The 26,908-nt window shown below is 42.4% G+C and overlaps 2 protein-coding genes across 4 annotated transcripts; one reads left to right on the top strand and one right to left on the bottom strand.

Annotated features, from left to right (window-relative positions):
- The first annotated feature begins 560 nt into the window (after positions 1 to 560).
- Positions 561 to 7,433, top strand: alg11 (ALG11 alpha-1,2-mannosyltransferase). The gene is made up of 4 exons (XM_088646561.1): positions 561 to 653; positions 1,080 to 1,301; positions 2,454 to 3,385; positions 3,644 to 7,433. Exons 1-4 carry the CDS (start codon positions 613 to 615, stop codon positions 3,925 to 3,927), a joined length of 1,479 nt encoding a protein of 492 aa, XP_088502687.1. The 5' UTR covers positions 561 to 612; the 3' UTR covers positions 3,928 to 7,433.
- nek5 (NIMA related kinase 5) lies at positions 4,382 to 23,455 on the bottom strand. 3 transcript variants are annotated; one of them, XM_088646532.1, is made up of 22 exons: positions 23,153 to 23,455; positions 22,279 to 22,438; positions 21,986 to 22,082; positions 21,161 to 21,258; positions 19,933 to 20,016; positions 19,248 to 19,318; positions 18,686 to 18,772; positions 16,050 to 16,104; positions 14,634 to 14,834; positions 14,066 to 14,156; positions 13,066 to 13,196; positions 12,118 to 12,347; positions 11,614 to 11,692; positions 10,500 to 10,616; positions 9,261 to 9,341; positions 7,942 to 8,040; positions 7,770 to 7,853; positions 7,340 to 7,405; positions 6,906 to 7,128; positions 6,265 to 6,399; positions 5,514 to 5,622; positions 4,382 to 5,434 (listed from the first exon to the last, which is right to left on the bottom strand). In XM_088646532.1, the coding sequence occupies exons 2-22, from the start codon at positions 22,393 to 22,395 to the stop codon at positions 5,164 to 5,166; spliced, it is 2,526 nt and encodes an 841-aa protein (XP_088502658.1). In that variant the 5' UTR covers positions 22,396 to 22,438; positions 23,153 to 23,455; the 3' UTR covers positions 4,382 to 5,163. The 3 variants fall into 3 exon arrangements, with proteins under 3 accessions (XP_088502658.1, XP_088502666.1, XP_088502676.1); XM_088646540.1 differs by having other exon boundaries at positions 22,279 to 22,433; XM_088646550.1 differs by lacking the exons at positions 19,248 to 19,318; positions 21,161 to 21,258; positions 21,986 to 22,082; positions 22,279 to 22,438; positions 23,153 to 23,455.
- Positions 23,456 to 26,908: the final 3,453 nt, after the last annotated feature.

Genomic DNA, 26,908 nt, shown 5'->3' with positions numbered 1-26,908 from the left:
TATCCTTGGGAGAGAGTTCCAGAGCTTGGGGGCATAACAGGAGAAGGCCCTGTCGCCCATACAATGTAGACGGGCTTGGGGGACAGTAAGGAGAGCAGAATTGGAAGAGAGAAGGCTGTGAGGTGGGGAGTAGGGTGATAATAGTTCAGACAGGTACTGAGGTGCCAAGCCATGTAGAGCCTTATAGGTGAGCATGAGGATTTTAAAGTCTACACGGACTTTGACCGGAAGCCAGTTGCTTGTTAACGACACTGCTGCGGAACGTCTCACCCTATCTACAATAATTCGGGTCTACATGAAACAGTCTTCAGCAGGCGATACCTTTACCCAAACGTGACACATTCAAACTTATTCATCCTCTCTGAGACTGTACTGGACTAACGTTAACCAGGGTTACTCTCTAAAACAACCAAGTTGTCGAGGTAAATATTCACTACATGCTCAGCACCCAACTTGACCCACTCAGCATGTCATTTCGACAACAAAGTAAAGCGTCATTTCCTTAGCAACTACGAATACACGTCAGCAACCCGGTTCTAACCAATCAGAGAAGCGGAAGAACGGAAACGTGAGGGTTTAGTTTCCGGGGTCGTAGGTAAAACACGTAAAAAAATGGCTGAACATGGGTCTCTGTGCTTATGCGAATTAGTCCGGTAAAGTTGATTTCTAATCTCTTTCGTATTTAATGTTTTTAATGACATTAATAAAAGGCAATAAACCACTGCTTTTCAGTGCTGACAAAAACAAGATAAATGCTCAGCTAGGTAGTTATACTACATTAGTGATACTCTCATCGTCGGTAAGATGTTAGGTGTGTAGGCTGTTTTTTTATCAATGAATGTACTGCAACACGGTTTATTAGCACGTTCCGAGTGCTGTGTCTATACAGTATTGAGCTTAACTGACTGGCTTGTTAAGTTACATGTCGTTCGAAGGCATCTGCAAAAATGGCCTGGTCTTCAAACACGTCGGTGTCTGTTCATATTTCGGTTGATGAAAGCGTGCAGACACAGGCTCCTACAGGCTTGTGTCCACTGAGTCCGCTTATGACAATAGACGGCTGATGTTTTCTGCTCCAGGTTGCTGTGGTCGCTCGTCGTGCCTTGCGTGTTCCTCAGCTTGGCGCTTACCGCCCTGCTCCTCTTCCTGATCCTGGGGACACGGCTGTGGCTTCGGCGGAGGAGGACCGACCGGCAGCAGGGACTCAAGTCCCCCGTTGTCGCTTTCTTTCACCCCTACTGCAACGCGGGCGGCGGCGGGGAAAGGGTGCTGTGGTGCGCCCTGAGAGCGCTGCAGAGCAGGTGAGCACCGGGAGAGCGGGAGCTCGGCGTTTGTCGCCCGTTTTCCCAAATCCAGAAAGTTCAGGCTTAACACCCGGTTTCAGTTCTTTTTTTTTAAACTTGCCTTCAAGTTCTGACTGAGACATGTTTATTTGATCACACCTGTAAAAACAAATGACCCTAAGGTTAAATTTGCCAGAATCAGGAACTCGGTTGAGGATGGCACAGTAGACAGATTTGCTGCCATGCAGCTCCGTCCTGGGTTCAACTCCTGGGGTTCGGTTCTGTGTGGGTTCTGTATATTCTCTCTGTGTTTGCATGGGTTTTCTCCGGTTATCCAGTTTCATCCCACAGAGCTACAACATTCTGGGAAAACTGGCCCTGGTGTGTCTGTTTGTGTGTCTGTGTCTGCGCTGCGCTGCTCTGGACTGTCTGCCTGACCAGGGTGTACCCTGCCTTGCACCCGTAGCTTGCTGATGTTAGAAATAAATGCACCGGAGATCAGGTTTCGAGTGAGAAGATGATCAATCTTTTTATTGATGCGCATAAAGATCAGAGTCCAGAGCTGTTCTGTTCTCTTCTAAAGAGTAGTTCTGGAAGGGCTAATCTTTATACTCTGTTGTTACTAAGTGGAAGTACAGGTAAGCTACAGAAGCAGAGAGAGCAAGTCAGTCAAGCTGCCACTTAAATTTCACTGAAGCTGCGTCTAGCAAGTGTTTCAGATGGTTTCCTGTGACACACTTACATTCTGTTCTTGAATCGGTCTTGCTTTTTTAAAAACAAAGTATTAGACCTGCGAGAGACTATTAAATCTCGTATACGAAAGATCACTATAAAATGAATAAATTCTGAAGCAATATAAAATTGACCTTCCCTCAGACAGACTCCAGCTTCCCCGTGACCCTGAATTAGATGACATGGTTAGAGAATGGATGGCAGAGCTTGGCTAAACTTGAAGATGTTTTTTTTTATTTCCTTATCTATTCAGTGCAATAGTAATACTTTTCATACATTGTTTTAAAAAGTCACAGAAAGGAAACAATACATGTATTTACAAAAAGCAGAAATATTATATATGAAATATTATAGTGGTTAACCTTGTATTTCTGCCAACATGAAGATGATTATACACGTGATCTGCTTCCCTCATTACCGTTTATGGTGCTTTTCTAGGTACAAAGATGCTTCCTATGTGGTGTATACTGGGGACCAGGGCGTCACGGGCGAGCAGATTCTTGAAGGAGCACGAAGAAGATTCAACATCAGACTTCCTGGGCCAGTGAAGTTTGTTTTCCTCAAACATCGTTTTCTTGTGGAAGCCAGCCTCTATCCTCATTTCACCTTGCTGGGTCAAAGCCTCGGCTCGATTTTCCTGGGATGGGAAGCGCTCGCAGAGCTTGTCCCTGACATCTATATAGACTCTATGGGATACGCCTTCACATTGCCACTGTTTAAGTATTTGGCAGCGTGTCGCACTGCGAGCTATGTGCACTACCCCACCATCAGCACAGATATGCTGTCAGTGGTTCACAGTAGAAACCCGAGGTTCAACAACGCCGAGTATATTTCAAGAAACCCTATTTTAAGTGCCATCAAACTAGTCTATTACTGCATGTTTGCCTTTCTGTATGGGTTGGTTGGCTCCTGCAGTGATGTGATAATGGTGAACTCCACCTGGACGCAGAACCACATTCTGACGCTCTGGAGGTGCCGTGACCGCACCAGTGTGGTGTACCCTCCGTGCGACGTGCAGGCCTTCCTTGACATCCCCCTCGAGAGTGGCCAGGCAAAAAAGCGCCGCTCTGTCGTTTCGATTGGCCAGTTCAGGCCGGAGAAGGACCACCGGCTGCAGATCCATGCGTTTCAGAAGCTCCTGGGAAAGACGGCGGCCGGGGAGGTGGAAGCCCCCCGGCTGGTTCTGATTGGCGGCTGTCGGAACCAGGAGGACGAGGAGAGGGTGCGGCTGCTCAGGGGGTTGTGCCAGGAGCTGGGCGTTGAGGACAAGGTGGAGTTTAAATTAAACATTCCTTTTGAAGAACTGAAGAAAGAGCTGGCTTCCGCCACTGTGGGCCTGCACACCATGTGGAACGAGCATTTCGGGATAGGTAATGAGATCGCTGTATTGATTTACTGTTAATATCCAGAACAGTAGGGGAATAGATGTCAGGATGCCTTTGCATGTGCTTTATGCTCTTTTGTGATGGACGACTTTGATTTCTAGCACAGGCTGCTTGGAATCCTTTGTCAGAGCTAGTTATGCATGTGCGCAGCAGGAAAAGAATAGAAGATGCACCCCGACAGATGCAGGTTGCTCTTGAATGCAGGGCTCTCAAGATGTGCCTCTCTCGTTCGCCTGTGTGCAGGGATCGTGGAGTGCATGGCCGCGGGGATGGTCGTTCTGGCCCACCGATCCGGGGGGCCGCTGTTAGACATTGTGGTCCCCCACGAGGGAGGGGCGACCGGGTTCCTGGCAGATGATGAGGACGGCTACGCGGAAGCCCTGGAGAGGATCCTCGCGCTGTCGCCAGAGGCCAGGCTGGAGATCAGGCGTAACGCACGCCAGTCTGTATCCCGTTTCTCCGACCGGGAGTTTGAAGCCTCCTTCCTGTCCGCTGTGGAGCCTGTTATGGGCGCAGCGCAAAGATAGGAGGCGCTGGGGGAAGGGAGACGGCTTGCAGTTGCCTCTGCGCTGTGTCTTTAGGCCAAAGGGGAACAAGCCGAGACGAAGCATGTTTGTGTTGGCACTTTGTAGTGCAATCAGAAAATAGGCCCAAAAGCACTGCATGCTCTGATGGCTAATCACACTAACAGCCTTGATTAGTATTGTTCATAAACCTTCCGCTTTACTGAAGAAATCGCCTGTCCTTGAAGCTCTACTTAACGGTTCACCCCCCTGACATGATTTAACACCACTGGAAGGGGCTGTGTCTGAACTGAGAAGTGCTGTAGCAGCAGACAGTAGAAGTTAGGACAGAGAGAAATCTGTTGAGCAGTTTTCCTTCTCTTGCTACCCCTCTCTTCACAAGGACAGGCATTCACATATACAGTGTATAGATATACGGGCATATAAATGCACTGGAAAGATTGCACAGATAACGGGAAACTGTCAGACATCCATTAATTTATTTAAAAAAAAACAAGTAGCCAAACATCACATCATTAATGTCTGCTGCCCTTTTTTGTATCCACATTTGGTATGTGTGCCAGGCACAGTGCGATAATGAGAATTGTACTACGCAAGGGTGCATGACTTTCACTTAACAACAAAGACCAAAATCTGTTTTTCCGAAGCTTAGCCCTTTGAATGATAGCCCTGTGTATAGTGTGTACATTGCAGTGGGTTAATTGAAGGGTTAGGTGGGTTGCATAATTCTAAATTCATTTTTTGCAGATGATATAATGATTTGTTTTTAATCTGTCAGTTTGATGTTGCATATGTGTGATGTACTGCATTAAATTATTTAAAGAAATATTTTTTAAATTATGTTTAAAATCGCTGAATACTTTAAAGAGACACAAGCAGCTGGCATCGATCACAAAACCATCGTGTAAACATTTAATGACCTAAAGAAAAGCAAGCTTTTGTGTTAATCTGGATTTACATTTCAACCTCGAGGACAGCAAGGAAAAAGCCAGTGTTTCTGAACACTGAAAGATGCTACAGTGTAAAAGTATGGTGAGTTTCCTGCTGGAATTGCAGAGAAACAAGAAGAGCTTCAATGCATTATACAATATTTACAACAGTTCTGCAGTAATCTAGTGGGATATGGAATCCTTCAGTGCAGCATTGGTCCAAGTGACTTTAGTTTTGAAGCTCTGCAAAACTGTCCCCCCCCCGATTTCTGTTTGCAGCTTCATTATAATTTATAATGCTAGACAGAGACTAAACCTGGTCCTGTGTCCCATTGCGATTGTTCTGCATGGGGTCAGGCGTATTGTTCTCTAGAGCCTGCGTTTCCCGAGCCTCTGTCTCCTCGTTGTGTGACTGCGCAGTCTGAGCTGGTGTATCTCCACTTTGCGGCTCAGCCAGCTTCACACCCTGCTGTGTTTGTGCAGCCTGCCCCTCCTCTTCCTCATCTTCCTTCATTAAGAAGAAGTTCTTCATGGAATCAGCCACCTCTCCTCTCAGCTCGTCTTCAGATTCTTCGAAGTTTCTACCAAAAATAAATTTCGTTCTGAGCACCTGTTCCCCAAATGTAAAAATGCCGACTGTGAGGTTCTGGAGCCACTTACGTGTCGTCGTCATCTGATCTGGGCTCCAGCCGTTCTTCATCCATATCGATGTCAGAGCTCACCTCCTCATCTTCACCCTCCTCCACGGGTGTCCAAGGTTTGAGGGTCTCTGAGTGTTGAGAGAAGAGCCCAAACCATCACACAACGCTGGGTAAACTAATCGTGTTGTTTTAACAGACACTTTGACCATGTATGTTTCTAAGGAGTCAGTAATAGGTTTATTCCCTGCTGAAAAGAGAAGAAAGAAAACACAACGTTTCGGCTGTGGAGCCTTCTTCGGGTGTGAGACCCTTTTCAGCAGGGAATAAACCTATTACTTGTTCCTTTGCAGCCTACTCATGCTGACGCAGCTCCCCACCTGTATGTTTCTAATGCACACATATGAAATACAACAAATCGTGGTAGGAATTCTAGTTTACCTGAAGGTCTAGTTTTGAAACGCACTATAATCAAAGTTTTTTTTCATGAAAACATTTGACTAAAAATGCGCTGATTACATTTTTACTAAAAATGACCTTCTGACCATTCCCCAGCGAGAGCAGGACTGAGCTTGTAGAATATTAAAAACGATTCAGTCTTGCGAACATTTTAACATCGATCTTGTGTTTTTTTTTTGTGAAGTGACGGCTGACGGGCCAAGCAGTCAACCATGTGCTTCATCACAAGGTGTCGTCGCATTGTGTTGAGCTCTTTATATGAAGGGAGGGAGGGAGGGAGGGTGGCGGTCAGCACCAGGCCAGCGGTGTCTTACCCAGGGGACCTGTGTCCAGGATGGTGCTGGCAGAGGTGAGCTCGGCCTCTGCCAGTGCCCTCAGCAGTGTTTCTGGGGGTCTGTCCTGCCACTGACCCCTCGGTCCTGCAGGCTCCTGATCGTGTCCATCTTCCCCTGCTGGCAGAGGGCAGATTTCATTTCCAGGGCACAAACAGAAGCGTTATCATCATTGACTATCATGATGGACCCCTGTATAGCTAAACACTTTTTTTCACAGGTTTGTGTCTTTAATGTCCCCAAAATGCAGGCCTGTCATTTCTTCCTTGTACTTTCTACCAATAGACTTGGTATCATTCGTCTCAATAACCTAAAGGGAGATTTTCTTTACCACATTTTGCAGTTACAAGCTATGTCAGTGAAGGTGTTCTTATCAAGTATTATCAGTTTGAGCCCCAGTTTAGCTTTAAACACCTGTCAGCTGCAGAAAACAGAGCTGAGCATTCTGGCATCAACAAAATGGTCTTGTACCTCCTGATCCAATATTTTGCTTTAAAGTACCCTTTTAAAAGCAGGGTTTTGTAAAAACCAAATTGCTGGCGGTATCATGGAAAACGGGGGGTGTGCACAGCTTTGGCGTGGTACAGTGGCACAAGGCAGGAGAGTGAAAGATAGGTGCTTACGGAGGCTGTGCTCAGACATGGTGGGCAGCGCAGAGGACACCTCCAGGTTGGCCATGGCATTCAGGAGGGTGTGCGGCACTTCCTGACCCCACAGCCTCCTCCCTCGTGCGCCGTCTGCTGGTCGCTCCTGTGGGCCGCCCTCCAGCCCCACAGGCTTCCAGTTCACCTGTCTCAGGTCTTCTCCATCTTGGAAGGTCAGGGTCTGGTTCAACATGTCCACTTCCTGAAAAGATGCCACATGCAGTAGTTCTACTGAGGAGAAGGCATTTAGAAGACATCGGTATGAGAATGGATCTGCTGCAGGAGGGCTGACTGGCTCTGAGGTTTCAACTAATTTACCTCTGTCACGCAGATCTGCTTCAATCGAGATTTACAAGTTCTGTATCCCAATTACAAGTATAAATCTGGTGTCTCCTACATATGTGCAAACATACCTCTTCTGTGTTGTCATCTTGTTGTAAGTCTTCTTCATCTAAACGAACTTCAAACATGACCCCTTTCTGGCACAAATAAAAAAAGTATACAGTTTGTTGTTGTTTTTTGTTTCTTCTGTATATAACAGTTACATTCCAATGAACCTTATTCATTACACTTCCAAACAATGCCTAGGACCCAGGGGATCTTCAATAACCAAGCAGTCAGCACCTCAGTTTAACGTCTCATTGCAAGGACGAGATGTCAGTCATATAACTCAAGGCCCCAGGTTACTTCACTAGCTCATTTGGAAATTGTGTTTTGGAGAGATGTCCACTGGTACAGTAATACAGCTTACAGCAGTTAACATGTTTGTTACTGACAGGATCCAGTGTTAGTCTTACTTTGTTCCTCAGATGAGGTTTAGTGCATGTAGTGTTAGCGTTTTACCTTTGCTTTGTGTTTTATCTCCAATGCTTTCCTTGCCTGTCTGTCTTCATCACACGTGATGTGTCTCAGGCGCTCTTCAACATTCTGTTTGCATGTAAAAAGAGAGCATGTGATGTCTAAAAACTATTTGGTGTGTAAAATGTCCACACTGCTGGAAGAAAAGACACACTACCTGAACATGTTCTGCTCCATGGTCTTGTTCTTTTGCCTGGGAGGGAGATTCAGTTGGCTCGGACCGTTCAACCAAATATGTCTCTGCTTTGACCTCGGGCTGAGGCATTTTCAGAATTGCAAAAAAGAACAAAGTGATATGAAGAGACAGGGAGTTGTTCTTGAACAACTCTCTTGGGGTTGAGAATGGGGAGTACAATAGGAAACTGTTTAAAATGAAAGGCTGCATGCCAGTGAGGAAGTCACATTGGGCAGTGTGGCGGCTCTGTGGCTCAGGATCTGCGCCTGTGGCTGGAAGGTTGCAGGTTTGTATCCCACGGCCGGCAGAGGAATCCTACTCCGTTGGGCCCCTGAGCAAGGCCCTTAACCCCAGCTGCTCCAGGGGCGCTGTATAAATGGCTGACCCTGCGCTCTGACCCCCAGCTTCTCTCCCTGTCTGTGTGTCTCATGGAGAGCTAATCTGAAGTTGCTAATCTTGTATTAATTCCTAATACAAGAAATTGTATATGGCCAATAAAGTGATCTTATATCATGACAATAACAACTTTCCAAATCCCCTTGAAAACATGCTTCTTTTAAACTACTGTGTCAGACCCAGCTGCATACAGCATTTTAAAAAAATTGGAAAAATAGATAAAATGTAAAAATGTCTGTGTTTCTCATTAATTTTCAATCAGACATTTAGAAGAGATAGAACTGGAGTTACTACTCAAGTTTGAATAATTTACAATTCACTCATGTTTAGTTTCTTTGGCTAAAGACATCAATCAAAATAATAACTACACTCAAGGCCCCTGTTTAAATATTTTAAATTCTTCATTCTATGTGCCAGTGAACAGTGTGATTTATGTAGGATTAACAACTGTGGTCTACAGCTCTGAAACTCTGAGGTCAGAGTGGTGAAAATTAAGGTGTCAATACCAGTCTACACCATAATATAAAATATGTAATTTAAAGACTGCATTCTGTATTTGCCAGGTGTATATTCAACCAAATACAATTGTGTTTGTATAATTGAGAGCCGTTTTGTTTATATAGTCCAGGCAAACAAAAAAACATCTTTCAGATCTGCTGCTGACACTTGTTGTATTTTACAGTGTTTGTCTTATAATATGACTACATAATAAGACAGGAATTGTGCATAACCTCATGATAAGAAACACATGCAAGAAAAAAAGCGTGACTGATCTTTAACATTTGAACAAACAGTAAAAATTCAGTTTTGTTAACTATTAATTTTTCACTTCTTACACTGAGGTCTTGCCTGTACAGTGTGTTTCCTGATGAAGAAATCTTCGCGGGAACTCCTCTGATCTTTACCTGTACTGCTGCTTTCATCCTGAACCCCTTGACCTCATTGTGATACTGCTGCCTGATTTCCTCAAGCTGTTTCAGGTACTCCTTGAGGAAAGACAAAATCACAGTGGAGTCTGAACGGCCCTTACGAGCTCGTTTTATAACGGAAAGAGATTTTGTTGGTTTTAAAAAGAGCATTGGCTCTAGGAAAATGTTTGCTGAACACTGCAGTAAAGTTAAAGCTGTTTTTTCAAAAAGGGTACTCTTAGAATATACCTCTCTGTTGATCAAGTGAGCATCTGTTATATACATGATAGTTTAAAGAAAGAACATGATTTGTTTATAAATCTCCAAACCGGTTTTGAATGGAGTTTCCATTACAGTTTTTGTTTCTTTTCAATTACATAAAGTAATGTTTATATAACATCCTCATAACTGCGTGTTATCCCCTGAAATACAAAGCCAATTAGTGGTCAGCGTTTTTTGAGAGAAACACTACGGATCCCTTTGTGTCAGTCAACAACAAACAAGTATATCACATAATCAGTGCTCACAGAGTTCATCTCCTCATTTCGCAAGAGGTACACATGCACAGCTGGCTCAGCTGCTGGGAAGCAGTGTTGATGTCATTCCTGTTTAATTTATGGGAATCCAGAACAAACTACCTAGCCACACTGTCAAAACTTATAGCTGCTTTTAAGAAGCACCTGGCAGTTAACAACCAGATAAGCTAGAGGCAGAGAAATTCAAAAACACTTAAACTAGAATGGAGATGGAAGAACACAGAATCTGTACGGGGATGTACAGAACTCAGACAGAACTCAGAAAGCCCCCAACGAACGTCATGCAGTGATCATATTACAGTATGCTTTTGAGTAGTATATTCTACCTGAAACCTGGGACAGATTCATCCCAAGAATAAGTGGATGAAAATCTTAAAAAGTGTTGACCCAAATGGTGTGATAAATCTTGGCATAAGGTCAAGAAAAAACTAAGTTCTATACAAAATAATAATAGAAAAGATAGACAGGCAGAATGGTTACCGGCTCTAGAAATACAAATGATAAACAGATCTTCAGGTGGTATGCTGTTATAAATAGACCATTAGCTAAACTAATAAACCAGTAGTCGCTCAAGCTGGGACTGATGCTTGTTAACTGGAAAATGAATAAGATACTGGCTATGCAGAAGGATTGAGTTGGTTTCTTTCCAGGGTCTCCGGCAGTAAAATGGTTTCCTAGAACCAGTCTGCAGCTCTCTTACCTCGTGAACGCTCTGTTTCCTGGAGGATGGAGGGTGGTTGCCTCTCTGGGGAGGCACAGGCCGCTCTAGCGCTTGTGCTCTGTGGCAAACAGCGTCCCCTGTGGAGGGACGCAGACCCTGCAAGTTGAAGGTCAGGCTTGTCAGTGATTCTGCTCTACAGCAGTAATGTAGGACGTGGATTTCGAATGCTCTGTTCTGTGCTTGAAGGTTCAGCCTGAAGAAATTTTAATACCACAGAACAAAAAATCACCACTTCCTGGGATAAATTTATGGAACTGAGACACTGGTTTCTGAATTCTGAAGTGCCAGATTATGTTTGGGACCATAACTGCTATTTTACCTCTGTTATAACCCCCTACACCTAACAAATATTCTACATTAAAAGAAATGCTACAGGTAATAAATAATCCACACGTATAGAGATAAAAGGGAGAGAAAGCTCAAGAATAATCGGGATTGAACATTTCCAGAGGTCGTGAGCCAATCAGTCTCATACAACATACAACTTGTCTATCAACTTGGGCTGCTTAAACCTTGAGGTGAACTTCTGCCCTTTAATTAAAGCTCTTCTCCTTAACACAGACTTACAACACCTGCCCTGGGTTGTTCCATCTACAACGAGAGAGAAAACAGAACCCTTTGGTAATATCCAATTGACTGTCTGTTGAGGTACAGACTGCAGCTGAGTACTTTCTGCCAGTTAAACTGGTGCAATACTAGAGTCTAATAATGTTGAACAAATGGACCTCTGGAAACCCCAGTGATGACATTTCAACATTGCTTTCAGCACCAACTGCAGTCCTTCTCTCTTTCACTGAGCCCTGTGACTGCTGCAGTGTGATCAAGCCACCGAAGCTTTGAGCCTTATATAAAAACCCATATCGCATCTTCATGCAAAAACTCACACGCGTGCCCACATGGAGACACACCTTTTTGTCATTCCGTAATGACTGTAAGAAGGAGTGCAGAAAGAGTCCACATTCTCATTAACCCCCATGCTATCATACTCAGACCAGCATTGAATATGAATAATTAGGAATATAACGATTCACACTTTCAAGGTGTTGCAATATAGAGGCAAATGCAATCAGTAGTAATAGGAAAAGTGTCTTACCAGCTGCTTTTCTACTTTGATTTTGTACTGATTGGCCTCTTGTCTTCTTCGTAGGTATTCATCATGTGCCTCATTAACCCTGGAAAGACAGAGGGCACATAGTCAGCTGCAGTTTTCAATGACCAGCTACTGATTTTGATTAAGTGACCATTGTGTTTCTCTGTCCTCCAAAATTTTAAAACAAATACCCACCGTTTTTTTAATACACCACAGTTCTCACAGATGTTACACGCAGGCTAGAGGGGCCAAATGCTTTATGCAAAGGATTGTGGGAGCAAAGGATACATGATAAGCAGGACATCAGTAATATGATGTATTTTGCAATATTAAATGATGACATTTTTGACTTATCAGCTTCCTGAATTTGTGAACAAACGTGTTTCAGACACAAGGTGCTCATGACTTACCAAGTCCCTGGGCTTTCCTGAAAAAGTATTCGTGTAAAGTCTATGCTTTCTGTACTTCATACGGATTCTTCGTCGGGTCTGAACACTTTAAGCTTACCGCCGGTACGATGGAGGGACGTGCGCTCTGTCGCGACAGGGATCTTCATCCCTCTCGAGGAGCGGAGCCTGGGGAAGAGCGGCTTGCTCCTGATGCCGGTTTCGGATGAGGTCTAGCTGAGCGTGGTAGTGCTTATACAAGCCATGCTCCCTGTTGTTTCCATTCCTCCCATAATCGTCATACTGCTGAGCTGCCGGCCTGCCTGCTCCCGCTGCTTTAGGGTAAGCGGGCTGTGAAAACGAAATGGACAGTGAAATCCAGAGCATTTGATGTCACCAGAAAAAAAAAAAAAGTTTAAATCTTCATGGAAAGGAAATGAACGTTTCAGGTCTTAAACTTTAAGGAGTTTCTTGTTTATTGTAATGCAACATATCTGTGAATCGTAGGTGTAAATATTCATTGTCTTTCGCAATGCTAGGGAGTGGAACCATCTAAAGAACATTGTTTATTACTCATGAGAATAATTATAGCTCTGAAAGATTTATTACTCTTTATCCACTTCAGTGCTGAAAATTAGCCAGATTATGCTGATGAGCTAAGGGAGGAACAGCTGTCTGTGGCTGCTAAATTGGATTTTACATGTATGCAGTAGAATCAGAAGTGTCTTTGGACTATTGTGCCTACATGCAATAGTCAACACTGTGAAACAACAAGAGCTAGATCATATTCAGACCCATTTTTCAAGCATTTGTAAAAGTGGACTTGAAAGCTGGTCCTGGAGATCCCCTAACAGTTACTCTTGTGGGTCACCTAGTTCTAAACATTGGCAACACCTGTGTGATGCTATTAATATGAATTAAGCAAATGATCTGTTCAACTGAGAGGACTCTGGGTCCATGGAAACAGAGGTTCTGGTCCCAGATGGTCTCTAAATTACCTAGTGTAACAATACACCTGTTCTCTGTAAGACTTGTCTGTGTCTGCATGTTTTGGTCAGCTGATCGTTACCTTACACTCTGGCGTACAGGCCCTTGCCTGAGGTTTCCACTGAGGCCTTGGAGAGAGCTTCCTAACTGGGTTTCCTGCTTTCATCCGAGGAGCACACTTCTCCTGAGCCCTGGGCTTCACACCCTTTGGTACTGAGAAGAAGAAATACAGCAATCGCTGTCCGTTCTTACAGTCCAGAAGTTATCAATAGTATGTCCAGTAAAGGACACTGTCTCTGCTTTTTATAATACTACTACTACTACTACTACTAATTGATTACACTTATATAGCACTTTTCTGGACACTCCACTCAAAGCACTTTACAGGTAATGAGGATCCCCTCCACCCCCAACAATGTGCAGCTCCACCTGGATTAACTGTTATTTTCTAGTTTGTTCAAGAAGTAGACACTGTAGCTGCTTCATGGAATGTTTTGGGCATTGTTAGTGTCAGTGAAGGGTACTCACTGTCTTTATGCATTCAACTTGGCTCAGCATTAAGGATGAGATGTTGGATTATAGCTTTTAATCCATAATAACCAGCACGTTTTAAAGCCATTTATAACTACATTCCAGACATCCTGAGCATGTGTAATTTAAGATTAAGCACAAACTAGAAAATGAACATGTAAATTTATTCCCTGCTGAAGAAAAGAAACACAACGTTTCGGCTCTGGGGCTTTCTCTAGGCTTGGGACACAGCTAACGTATCTACTTCTTGAACAAACTAGAAAATAACAGTTAATCGTTTTAAAAAGACACTATCAACCACTAGATGGCAGAACTGACTACTTTTATACTCAGACATGAGTTGGGGGTGATGTCATACCACACTAAACTGGTGTGGTTTTACATTACAGTATTAAGGTTCTTCTTCTTTAATTAACGGTGAACAAACAGTTAATGCAAGTAGCCCTATATGTCTTACTTAAATTGTCTTTGTTTTCCAAGAAATGTTTTCACAGTTGAAATATTAAAAAGAAAAGTATGGTAGGAGAGTTGGTTTTAGATAGAGTCAGTACCTTGTGCCTTTGCTGCAGCAGGTCCCTGAAGCTGTGGAACTGAGGGCTTCACTCTGTGCAGAACAGTGTGACTGAACTCTTCTTTAATCACCTGGCCAATGAAAACACTGTGAACACATGGCGTGGGACAGTGTTTCTAATTTATCTGTTGACCTCCAGAAATCAAGGTTTGCTCTCTTCATTAAAAACAAGTGTGGTAAAATTCAGTGTATGAAAACACAAGTATAATTAAATGAAAAGAGGCATCTAGAGCACAGTCTATCACAGAACCTTAAGACTGAGTTCACTCAATGTTGATAAAGAGTGAGTTCACTTATCTACGAATTTAAAGGCGAACTCAGCTAAACAAGGGCGTGGAAGCAGAACATTCCACATGGGGCTGAACCCACAATTGTTTTTTAATCGTCAACAGGAAGACTAAAGTCAAAGTGTTGCTGACAGGAGAGGTTCCAAGTTCACGGCCAAGTCAGAGTACTATTTCCTGCACATTAGGCGGTACTGAGTTACTGGGACAGGGGCTTAGCGATGTAGACAGGGCTGCAGGAGGAACAGGGAGTGAGGCCCTCACCTCTGGGTCCAGATGCTTCGCGATGCGCTTCTCCAGAAAGGGCCTCTTGAGGACAGAGTTCACGGAGGGCCTGTCTCGGGGGCTGACTTTAAACAGCTGGCTCACAAGGAGGCGAAGATCGTAGGAGTACCTGGTCGCAATGGGCCCGCACCGCCCTCTGCAGATCTTCACCACCAACTGTCTCAAGTTACTGCCTTCAAACTGGAACCAGAAACAACCTTGCTATGTCTCCTCAAAGAGACCACACTGTTCAGCAGTCACATGTACTGTAAACCGTAAAGCTCCAGACTATTTCTTGAACAATATCAGCGTCTTAAAGAAATCTATTTGACAGTGCTACCGTATGTTCTGGCAAGACCGATAATTAGCCAGTTACGTGAATATTAGTAAGTAATTGTACTCTTATGGCTTTGAGGACTTGTATGAGTCTTTTTATATTAGACATGCTGAGACACTGCACGATTTAAAACAGAGGCAAAAAAAATTATTTTATTGCTGTATCCTTTTTTTAACTGAATATAAACTAAAAGAAAGGCTAAGACTAAAGGTCTTATTGAAGAACATTGAATAAATGTAAAATGTTTTTGTCAAACAATTCTTGCACCTTTAAGAAAATTCAGCTGGCAGTGCCATCTTCTGACTAGAGTGATAATTATCTAGGTACTTGAATTATAGTAAGAAATTATACTTGGCTACAAGCAGTATTGGTAACTGTTCGAAGCAACCCTTGAGCTACAGTCATTCAAACAAATCTTACAATTGCAAAATACTTTGCAACATAAATTAGGAATATACTGTATGTCCTTCTACGGTAAAACCAGGCTGTTATTTTAAATTCCATGCATACTGTTTTCTCCTTTCAGGTACATGATACATGGAACTTCAATGTGGAACAGTATAAGGATGAAATAATCTTTCCTTTGTGCATCAGATACACAAGGGATGTGTTTGGGTGGCGTGAACCAAGTTCAAATTATTATTTTATAATTTAAATATATTTGCTATCTTAGTAATAGTATCTACAGTAACTGAAGGATTCTCTGTGGTACAGTAACTCCATACTGTACCGATGCTATACAAACACAAACATCCTAAAGTATGAGGCACAGACTATGTGATCTAGTGGTTAAGGAAGAAACACTTTACCTGCGATTTAATTGAACTCCTGCCATACAAAAAGTCGACAGTAGTTGTTAATACTTCCTCCTCTTCTCTAACCATTTCTTTTAGTTGTTTTGGATAAAATGATCTACTAAATGGCTTATTACTGGTAGCATTGTTTACAGCATCTTTACTGGTTTAATGTGGTTCATTTTCTGCATTTCAGCAGGACTGATGTACCCTGTTTTTTGTTATTGGTTTTAATAACTCTTCATGTATTCAAACCAATGGCCACAGAACACTTGGACTGCTTACCGGATGCTTAAGGGTGCAGAGTTCATACAGCACACAGCCTAGAGACCAAATATCCCTGAGCAAGACAAAGTTTAACATGATCATTACAAAACAAATCTTACGATCCACATCTTTCAAACAATACCAAGTTTTGCCATGGTTTATCAAGGTCATTGACTGTACAAATCTTTCTATGCATGCTATCATTCTGTCTACGATACAAATACGATACAGCTCTTACTCATAATACCATTTGAACTGATATGTTCTTCTCACAGATCTAAAAGCCATGGGCAAGAACAGGTTTAGAAGATGCAGCTTTCGAACAGTGCTGCTTGGTCTGTTTCTCTCCTATGTGTGGTCTCTCAACAACACAATAGATGAAGTACAACTACTTCTTCAGATAAACTCTGATTACTCTATCAGCCTCTTGCTTTACTGAAACATGGCTCAGTGCCTCGGTTTCCAACTAATCAGGTGCGCTACCGGGGCACCAGCTGTTTAGAGCAGATCACACACCTTAGGTGGAGGAGTGTGTTTGTACAGTATGTGAACAGAAAATGGTGCAATGATGTCAATCTCCACTGGGTAACTCCTATCTTACCATAAGTTAATTCCCCAGCTTCTCTCCCTGTCTGTGGTGTCTCATGGAGAGCAAGCTGGGGTATGCGAAAAGACAAATTCCTAATACAAAAAATTGTAGATGGCCAATAAAGTGATCTTATCTTACCAATAAACTGTCTCATCTGAATCTTCCCATCAACTTCCTAACAAACAGAATGCAATATGTGCGGACGGGCTCCTATTTGTCAGACTTCTTATCTGTGAACACCAGTGCACCTCAAGGCTGCGTTCTCTCCCCGTTACTCTGCCCTCTGTCTACCAATGACTGGACAGCAGCCCCTCTGTCAAACTACTGAAGCCTACAGATGACACCACCCTGCTGGGTGCTATCAGCAGTGGAGAGGAGACCAGGCACAGGAGGGCAGTGGATCGCCTGGGGTGTCAAGAACAACCTTCAGCTCAGCAGTCTGAAAACAGTGGAGATGTTAACTGACTTCCAGATAAAAATCTGCACAACCCGTCACCCTCGAAAGAGCCGAGGGCTTAGTGAGTATGGCAGATGTTATCATCACACAGAAAGCAGAGATTGTATTTCCTGCACTATCTGAAAAATCTCAGTGTTTCTCAGCCCATTCCCAGTCAGTTTTATAGAGCCAACATCGAGAAGTTTCTCACGGCTTCAACTGGTTGGGTGTGGCCATGCATCTGTCCACTCCAGAGGCAAATTACAACACATTGCCTCAGGGAGACGCTACCAGTCAATCAAAACAAAAACTTCCCCATGGCCATCTTCCTGCTTAACCAGAACACAGGAATACAGATGTAGTGTGTGTATACAACTGTGGACCTGTGCATGTTCTTTGTGTGAAGTGTAGATGTATTATTGATTGTTCTATGTTTCCTTGTACGTGTAATGTACTTGGCAAATAAGGTTATTGCTCTACTTCAGTCAAACACAGGATGGATCAGTAACAATACAAGACCTTTAAATCCCTTTCAACACGAGAAATACACATTTCTTTTTTTATTCTGTTTGTGTCTGTGTTCAGAAATAACTCCAAACTTTAAAACTGCATCTCATTCTAATGAAGAAAGTGTAATGAAAGACATCCCTTAGAATTGCCAGAGCAGCTCCGGCTTTGCTGTCAGTGGCTACCACAACGAAAGGTATTCGTTCAGTTTCAATCTGGGTTGGAAATGGAAGTTGCAATAAGACAAATGTCAATCCTCAGGCTGCTCACTCGTGCAAACCACTCATGCTCTTCTGCACTGCCGTGTTAAAGGTCGGCAAACAGGTACAGAAGAGAGTGAAAAAATGAAACTGAGATTCATGCTTATCCTTAGGGTTAGCTAAAGAGGACACTAAGTGAACGATTTCATTCAATGTAGACTTGGACCACAAACCCGTATTTACAGAAACACCTACAATCAGCTTAGGTCAATCACAGTGTGTCAGAGCTAGGCTGGAACCATCTCTTTCCCTTTTATCCCATTGAGACATCACTACAGCTCCGAAAACGTATAATTCATGTTATCTGAGGCACTCAATAAGATACAAGTAATAGGTTTATTCCATGCTGAAAAAAAGAAGAAAGAGAACACAATGTTTCGGCCGTAAAGCCTTCTTCAGGTCTTCTTCACACCTGAAGAAGGCTCCACGGCCGAAACGTTGTGTTCTCTTTCTTCTTTTTTTCAGCATGGAAAAAACCTATTACTTGTTCCTTTGCAGCCTACACATGCTGACGCAGCTACCCACCTGAACTCAATAAGATATACAGTATTTATGAGCTTTAGCACTTACATCATCGAAGTTCTGGGGTATTCCACAATTGACATCTTTGTACACTAAGATGTGTGGCACGCTATTAACTGCTTGGTGGGGCAGGATTTTGATCTGGTAATTGACTCTAGCTAACAACTTAATATCCCCACTAAGCCCACAACACTGGGTTATAGCAGGTGGGCTGACCAGCCGTGCTTTGAACACCTACATGAACCAACCTCAGCAGCATAGCAAAGAAGCAAAAGCAAGCAAGCGAAAGCGTCCCGAACTGACCCTCACGGTTTTTACAGGCTGCTTTGTTGCCACATACGTTTTGTTGTTGTAGGGCCTGTTCTCACAGATTTCCGGAGAGAGGTAATAGGGGGTTCCCACACACGTACGGGCCAGCTCCATGGTGCTAATCAATAAAAGATAAGAAGGTGAGTGAAATTAGCAAAGCAATGAACAACACCAGAGGAACGATCTTCGGTGGACTGCAAGCGCAGGAAACACGATGAGCCAAGCTGGACTGGACAGCAGATTGGCTACATGATGTCATCACTGTATATCATTCCAAAAATCCCAAAAGCATACGAAATAAAGTTATGAAATCTGTTTCCTCTACAAATGTTTTGTGTTAAAAAGATATCAAAGAATTGGTCAGATTTTTTAAGGATTTATACTTATTTTGCAATCCTATTTAAAATTATGGATAGACAAAACAAATAGTTTAAATATCAAGTCATTTTTCTTAAATACCTACACAGTGATGAAGCACAGCCAATGGCACCTGTGGGCATATGTGAACTCCACTGAGAGATTTTACAGCTGTTCCCCTTTCACACAACGCTCTCTACCAGATAGCTGTTGCTCTGAGCTTGGCAGCCACTTACTTGTTTAACATTCTTGCTATTCCAAAGTCCCCAAGTTTTACTTTCATGCCATTATTGGCCAGGAATATATTCTGAAAAACAGAAAGTCTCCAGCAGATTGTAAAGGAATACCACAAATAACCACAAAGCTGAGACTAGGCCATTTTTTTAAAAATGGGTAAATGTCACAGGTGAAGCACAGCTGTTTCTTGAGCCGTATGAGCAGTGAAAAAAAAACATAACTGGAAGTTGGTGCATGTCCATTTTTGGAAACACATAGAATTCCAAACATAAACAGTTTTTCAAACATACAAGTCATTGTTCCTCAGAAACCATGAAAGTAAGAGATGCAATTTTTAATTTTGAATCGTATGCCCTGTACAGAGCTAAAACACCGGATCCTTGCTTTTTGAGAAAACAACAACAAAGCTTTCAGAGCACAGTGGGATTTTCCCCTACAAGACAGCCCATTTCAGCACTAAAAATGTAATAGAAAAGCACAAACTAGGTTTACATATAACCAAAGGTAATGAAGTGTGTTCATTCTCACTCTGGTTTATAATTAATTAATTAATTAATTGCTTACACTCATATAGGGCTTCTCTGGACACTCCACTCAAAGCACTTTACAGGTAATGGAGATCCCCTCCACCACCACCAATGTGCAGCATCCACCTGGATGATTATAATGGAATGTTGTAGATACCTGAGCCTTTATATCTCTGTGCAGGACTTTTCTGTCATGAATGTGTTTCAATCCGAGACAGATCTGTACAAACCATTCCAGTATCTGTGGAGACAAACAGCTGGAAGATAGATATATCCCAACCTGTTGGAGAATGAGCCCAAGATCCTTGTATTCAACAGTACTGTTAAACCTTATCATTACTTTATTATTGTGTACTTTATTACCTTTATTATTATCAAAGGTAAATTCAGAATTGCTCTTATGTTTTTACTGCAGCACATACAGGCAGAATTGAAATTCACAGCAGTGTCAATATTCTGATCCCACACAGTCACTGTATAACAACTTTAGATTATTACCTTCATAAGACAAGTGATTTTAGAACAGTTAACATTTTAGAATTAAATTCAGATGCCCAAATTAAGACTTAGTATGACCAGTGTAGCCCTTTCTATCAGGTGTTAAGAACTTGCTGGATCAAGGCCTTCAAGGACCAAAATAAGGAATCAGTGATTTAGATTGTGGAATTTTACATTTTATTATAAGATACTAAACAACTAAACACTACATACTGTGCCTTACCAAGGTATTCACCTGCTTTCAGTAAAGTACTTTCAAGATCAAATGGAATACAGTATATTTACTTGATATTGCTTAAGTATTCATTCCCCCCCCAAAAAAAAAATATTTCGATTTGGGATTTTTCTTTGCCATTTTTTGCTGACTTACTTTTTCCCCCATATCATCTTTTTGAGCTGAGCGTTCAAATTGTGATTAAACACATTCACTTTAGAAAACAAAATAGATAATTTGTAATTCAACAAAATGGACCATTATGGAGAGTGGTGAACGCTTAGGAATGCTTTACAAGGCACTGGATGTTATTTATATAAACATATTATACAGAATATAAATAGATATAAAACAGTTTCTATCTGGTCTCTCAGCTATCTCCCTGCAGTGACTAATATGTTGCACTGTAGTACAAGAATTCACCTGCTCCAATCTTTTCACACTGCCTGCACTTACAAGCACCAGGGTCCACCGCTATATGAAATGAAGACCTAACATTAATGTGACAGAAGACAAATAAGTTGGGAGGCATCTCTTTCCTATAAACCATAACTTGCACCAAGCCTGAAACTTAAAAAAGAAATAAACTCCAACCTTTTCTGGTACAATACAGTTCTCTGTTCAAAAGCTGCTCGATTCCAACATCGGGGACTGAGCACAAGGGTTCTCCTACCTGCTCCTCAGCAAACAACTTCCCCCGCTGCATGTTGATCCTCCTCATCAGGTCCCCACCATTGCAGTACTCCATCACGATGTAGAGCTTCATCCTCTCTGAAACAGCCACAGCAAGCCCGGCCGTGAGGCGAGAGGCGAGCCGAGCACCACCACAGCTCACCCAAACGAGCCTTACATGAGCTTACACCCTTATACGGGGCTTTAATGCATTATGTCCTGACTAGAGAAATTGTTCATTACCCATTGATTGAAAATTAAAGTGCTGAGAGCTTCCGTTGAGCATCACTCTTAATTCCAAGATAAAAACCGTTCATCTTTGCCAGGGTGGGCCTTTTTCCTTCCCATACGGAGATTTCATTTTGACATAACTGCTTGTAAGTCTCACAGGTTCAGGACTGCCGCTGACGGAGGCTCTGACGTGCCTAATTACTTCTCTGATAATGAACTTTGGCGGAGGCAAAAGAAATCCTCGCTTCCTGAGCCGCGCTGACAGAAAGCATCATCAGCGCTGTGGCTCAAGACTGTGAATGTTTGTTTTCAGCAGATACAACAAATCCGTTAAAGCCAACACTAGCATATAATCTCCTCGACTCTCTCCCTCTATGTGTGGAGTGTAGATCCATAAATATTGATTACATTTATTTTCACCAGCAAACTTGATCGCCTGAAGATTTTGCCAAGCTACTGATCTCAGTACCCATGGTCTGGCCAGTCCCAGGGCTGCCTGTACTGAATGTAGCTCAACACCATCCTATAAATACCTATTTTCTCTTTTTTATGCCTCCAGAAATGCAGTGAATAGAACTGAGAGATCCATACAAACCCTCAAACGAGGTAAGGAAGGTGACAACATTGGGGTGTTTCATCCTGGACAGCAGCGTCACCTCCTTGTGAGAAGCCTCTTTTTCTTTCGTAGGCATCTGCAGAGGAGAGGGGTCAATCAAGAGAGGAACTGACCTGCGGAACAGAGCTGGGTAGGACCTACACAGAACCTGAGTACACGTTACTGAAAAGAGATTGAGGCAGCCTTCAATCCACACTCACAAACACTAAACAGATGAAGGGGAGTCATTAGCAAGCGAAGAATTCAAAGCCAGGAAATGGTGCTCCGGATACCTTTCTAAGATTGACCTCCTTGATCACACACAGCCTGTCGATGCGCCTGGGTTTCACTAAGAAAGCTTTCCCAAACGCCCCTTCACCAATGAGTTTAACAACCTCGTACTCCTCCATGACAGAGTTCTGTTGAAATGCTGAAAGGAGATAAAGACCTGTGCTGAAACGAACAAGGAAAGAAAAAAAAAACAGCAGTAAACATGCAGTATAGTGAAAGACCAGTATATTTTTGTTGATAAAATTAAGATAACACAACTTTAGAGTCACAATAGCTCATACAAGAGAAAATGTTTATTCTTCAACTTTTTTTTTTTTTTACTCCTGTGTGATCAGTTAGGGAACATTGACAAGTCAGCTAGACCACCAGAACACAACAATTACAAGAATAATTAATTTTCAAGGATGAAATAATGGTTCCCGGGTGCACATACAGACAACTGTGCACATACAATAGTGGGCAGTAAAGGAACAAGTTATATGTTTATTTCATGCTGAAAAAAAGGGAGAAAGAAAACACAACGTTTTTTGTTGTAACTGCTGTGTGTAACTAATAACCCTTGGGCGTCAGACTTCTGGATAAACGTCATAGTTTAGCAGACGCGCAGTTAAGATATAAAAGAACAGATCAAAGTTAATTATCATTTTGTTTTAAAACTGCTTATGTGTGTTACATTTTGTATTACATTTCAGTTGTATTGTAGCGTTATAAACCAGCCTACTGCAAACTGAAAAAAAAACATTTCAAAATGTCACCTGCAGAACGGTATCCAAGGCGACCGGTACACAAAAATGTCATCCTTAGTTCAGCAGACCTGTCGATCGCCTACTGCTACACTGCTACACTGTGAAGGAAGTGCGCTTAGAAAACACTTACCGGCTCCAGTACCGACAGTCCCGGAGTTTTACAAACTTGAAACAACGCCGTGCGCTGGTCAGACAACAACCAGAAGATGAAAGGTTACCCGTTGCTACTGTACGCTGCCAATCTACATGATCACCAGTCAGGGGGAGACACTAGTCAGCAAGGTACTCTGGGACTTGTATTCCTGTTAGTTTTCACAAAACGCTCAAGAATTGTTGCTTGGTAGGTACCGCACATCATGATTATCACGCACTCGGTGACTGGAAATACAAAAGAACTTTTGTTCTTTAACATTTCAGGTTATGTTATGGTTTTTGAACTGTTTCCCTGGCCCTCTTTTCCCTCTATACCTTATACTGTATGTGTTCAGAAAAGGATGCTGAAGTGTCTTCATTTTAATTTTTAACCTACTGTACCATCTTCATTAAAACAATCATGTATCGTCTAAAAATGAATTGTCATTAATGAAATAAGTAAGTCTTAAGATGTCTGGGTTATCAGATGCTGTTGGGACGAACGTCATACTGCGCCGATGGGTGAGAGTGGAGGAAATATCTTTTGGTGCTACTGCTACTGTTGTACTGCAGCTTCTGTACTGAATGAAAGTAGTAAATTAACGGTTAGTCGCATTAAATTGTTTTGTTGAAATCACGCATTTTACGATGAAAATCTGGTGGTACCCAGAAGTTTCCATCAGTGTCTTAAGTCCACCAGAAAATAAAAAGTCTTGAAATCTTAAGTGCATCATCGCAACAGTACGAATCAAGTAAATGTAAATGCTTACTTACATTTTTATGGTATTCATATAACTAATATAGACATGGCTATCATAAATTGTTCTGTATTTTCCCTGCAGAACTGAGTATTTTAATACTATCACCTGGGATTCCTAGGATCACCACAGTTGTCTTAGACGTTTTGATGTTGTGTTTCCTTAAACTAAAGCAAATCTTATCAATTGAGAGGTAGAAGGTTTTGTTTATTCTGAATCTTGACATCACAAATGACCGTTGGGCATATTTTCATTCTACAGTACGTTGCAAATAATAGCTTGAACATTGTTTTTAAAAACATCAGGCCTCAGGCCTCACCAGCCTGTACTGACATTACCTTCACATCAGGACTTCAGCAGCAGAGGAAGTTCGTTTTGTATTCGCAATCTCTTTTTTTAAAATGTGTGGGAACAAAAATGTATTCCCGAGCCACAGAGAATCCGTTCGATATCCGTTCGAGAGCTGACAACACGATTCAGAGATTTCAATGCTTGTTTTCCTGAGAAAAATCGATGAAATTTTAACTTCTTGATCTGAATAATTTTGCATGGTGCATGATCAACATGAATGAAAGTACCATGATATAGTAACCAGGGAAACAGAAATATTTTCCTCTTGAGCAGACTGGATATCTCCTATTCCACACATTTAACTGTCTAGAGTCTTCACCCTAGCAGGGCTCGCAAGCTTGAGGTCTCACCGCTCTCTGGGATATCTTCAGTCACCAGAACTGCCTGCCTCTTCTTTCTGTCTCCCGCAAAGCTCACATAAACACGGCACCCACTGCTTATCTTGGCAGGAACCAAGCGCATCGTACAGTTTTTTTTTCAGTGATGAGCCATTGTTTTGTCGAAATCATAAAGGAAATTGTGATGTATGCTAGCTGATCACGGTTTCATTTCGGTTTGATGTGGGATGTAGTAAAAGAACATAAAAGCATATCTTTACAGACCAGAGAAGGCTATTTGTCCTTCGGATAAGACGTAAAACCGAGGTCCTGACTCTCTGTGGTCATTAAAATCCCAGGGCGTCTCTCAAAAAGAGTAGGGGTGTAACCCCGGTGTCCTGGCCAAACTTCCCACTGGCCCTTCCCAATCATGCCCTCCTAATAATCCCCATCTATGAACTGTCTTCATCACTCTGTTCTCCTCCCCACTTATAACTGAAGTGTGGTGAGCGTTCTGGCGCACTATGGCTGCCGTCGCATCATCCAGGTGGGGCTGCACATTGGTGGTGGTGGAAGGGAGTCCCCATTACCTGTAAAGTGCTTTGAGTGGAGTGTCCAGAAAAGCACTATATAAGTGTAAGCAATTATTATTATTATTATTTGGCCAATCTAACAGGTTTCGGCTTTAGTATATAAATAGTAGGATGAAACCTGTGATCATCAAGATGTTTATTAGCTGTATCAGCCATAAGAGCATAGCTGGGTAGCTTGTTCATGACTCCCACAACTCTTCGCAGTTTTTCATGCTTGTCACCTTAGGTTTCAATCATGCTGAACTATTACAGGCTTGCATGTTTCTACAGTGGATGTAAACAGTCCACACACCCTTATTGAAACTGCAGGTTCTTGTGATGTAAGGCCAGAAATCAAGATAAATCATGCCAGACATTTTTCCATCTTTAATGTGATCTTGCACCCAACAAAATTCAAGAGAAATTGAATTTCAATTCAAGGAAAATTGAAATACAAAAAAAACCTACAACATCCTGGTTGCATAAGTGTGAACATCCACTTATAATGGGGGGTGTAGCTGTGTTCAGTTAACCAATCACATTCAAGATCATGTCCCAAGGTTAGTCGCTCCACAGCTGTACTTGACCTCATCTTGTTGATTGACACAGCTACAATAGCTTGGGTCCAGGTGGCTAGTCAGCATTTACTGACCAATACCCAAGACCTGCTTAGGTCATTCATGGTATGGTAACAAATGCATTATACATAAGATACATAGGTTGTAGAAGAAATACAAAATGAAAAAAAAAAAATACAGTGAGCCACGGTTTTTGCAGGCAAACTACACAACCCTTCTAGTTTTTGCAAGTACTTCAAACACTGGTTTTAACACTTGAAGGACTGTTGCTTTTTAGTTATAGAAATATTTATTCAACGTTTGTGTGGTACGCCGTTTGCAGTAGGTAAAAGGGATGCCAGTTGTTAAGTAGTGGCTTTCTGTGTGAGATCTTTCATTTTGATAAGAAACATGTTCCACTTTGCCTCCATGGTGTTTCGGGCTCCTTTGCAGAAGGGTCTATGGAAGGCACACAGACAGGTACTGGTGACCTCGAACTCCAACAATGTTGTTAACTAAAGCCGTCAAGTTCAAGAACCGTTTGCTGAACTGCATGCATTCCACAGTCAGAAGTAGCTCAAGCAGGGAGCTGCGTCAGCATGTGTAGGCTGAAAAGGAACAGGTACAGGTTTACCCCCTGCTGGAAAGAGAATAAAGGAAGCACAACGTAGCACCTGAAGAAGGCTCCACAGCCAAAATGTTGTGCTTCCTCTCCTCTCTTTTCAGCAGGGAGTAAACCTTTATTGGTCCCCTTCCACAGTCATATGTCTTCTGGATTTATTGAACACTTATTCATTCCTGGTATAGCTGATCCTTGGCAGGAGACAATTTGGATTTCCAATGGATGTTTGTGAGTTATAATAATAATAATAATAATAATAATAATAATAATAATTGCTTTCACTTATATAGTGCTTTTCTGGACACTCCACTCAAAGTGCTTTACAGGTAATGGGGATCCCCTCCACCACCACCAGTGTGCAGCCCCACCTATCAGTGGGGAGGAGAGCAGAGTAATGTAGCCAAAGATACTTCTACAACTCTGGAAACTGTAGAAACTGAGTTACAGGCACATACAAAGCCATCTAGGGAATGTCCTGAACTTTACATTTCAGATATTCAAGTGCCCGGCGTCTCGGTAGGTGCTTCTGAGGACTCCCAAGTCCAACTTCAGTGCCTGGACAGTACAGTGAATGGTA

The sequence above is a fragment of the Lepisosteus platostomus genome, chromosome 2 (assembly GCF_059453375.1).
Source record: "Lepisosteus platostomus isolate fLepPlt1 chromosome 2, fLepPlt1.hap1, whole genome shotgun sequence".
NCBI classification, from domain to species: Eukaryota; Metazoa; Chordata; class Actinopteri; order Semionotiformes; family Lepisosteidae; genus Lepisosteus; species Lepisosteus platostomus.
Note: the sequence above shows the minus strand (reverse complement) of the source record. Positions and strands in the feature narration are given on the sequence as shown.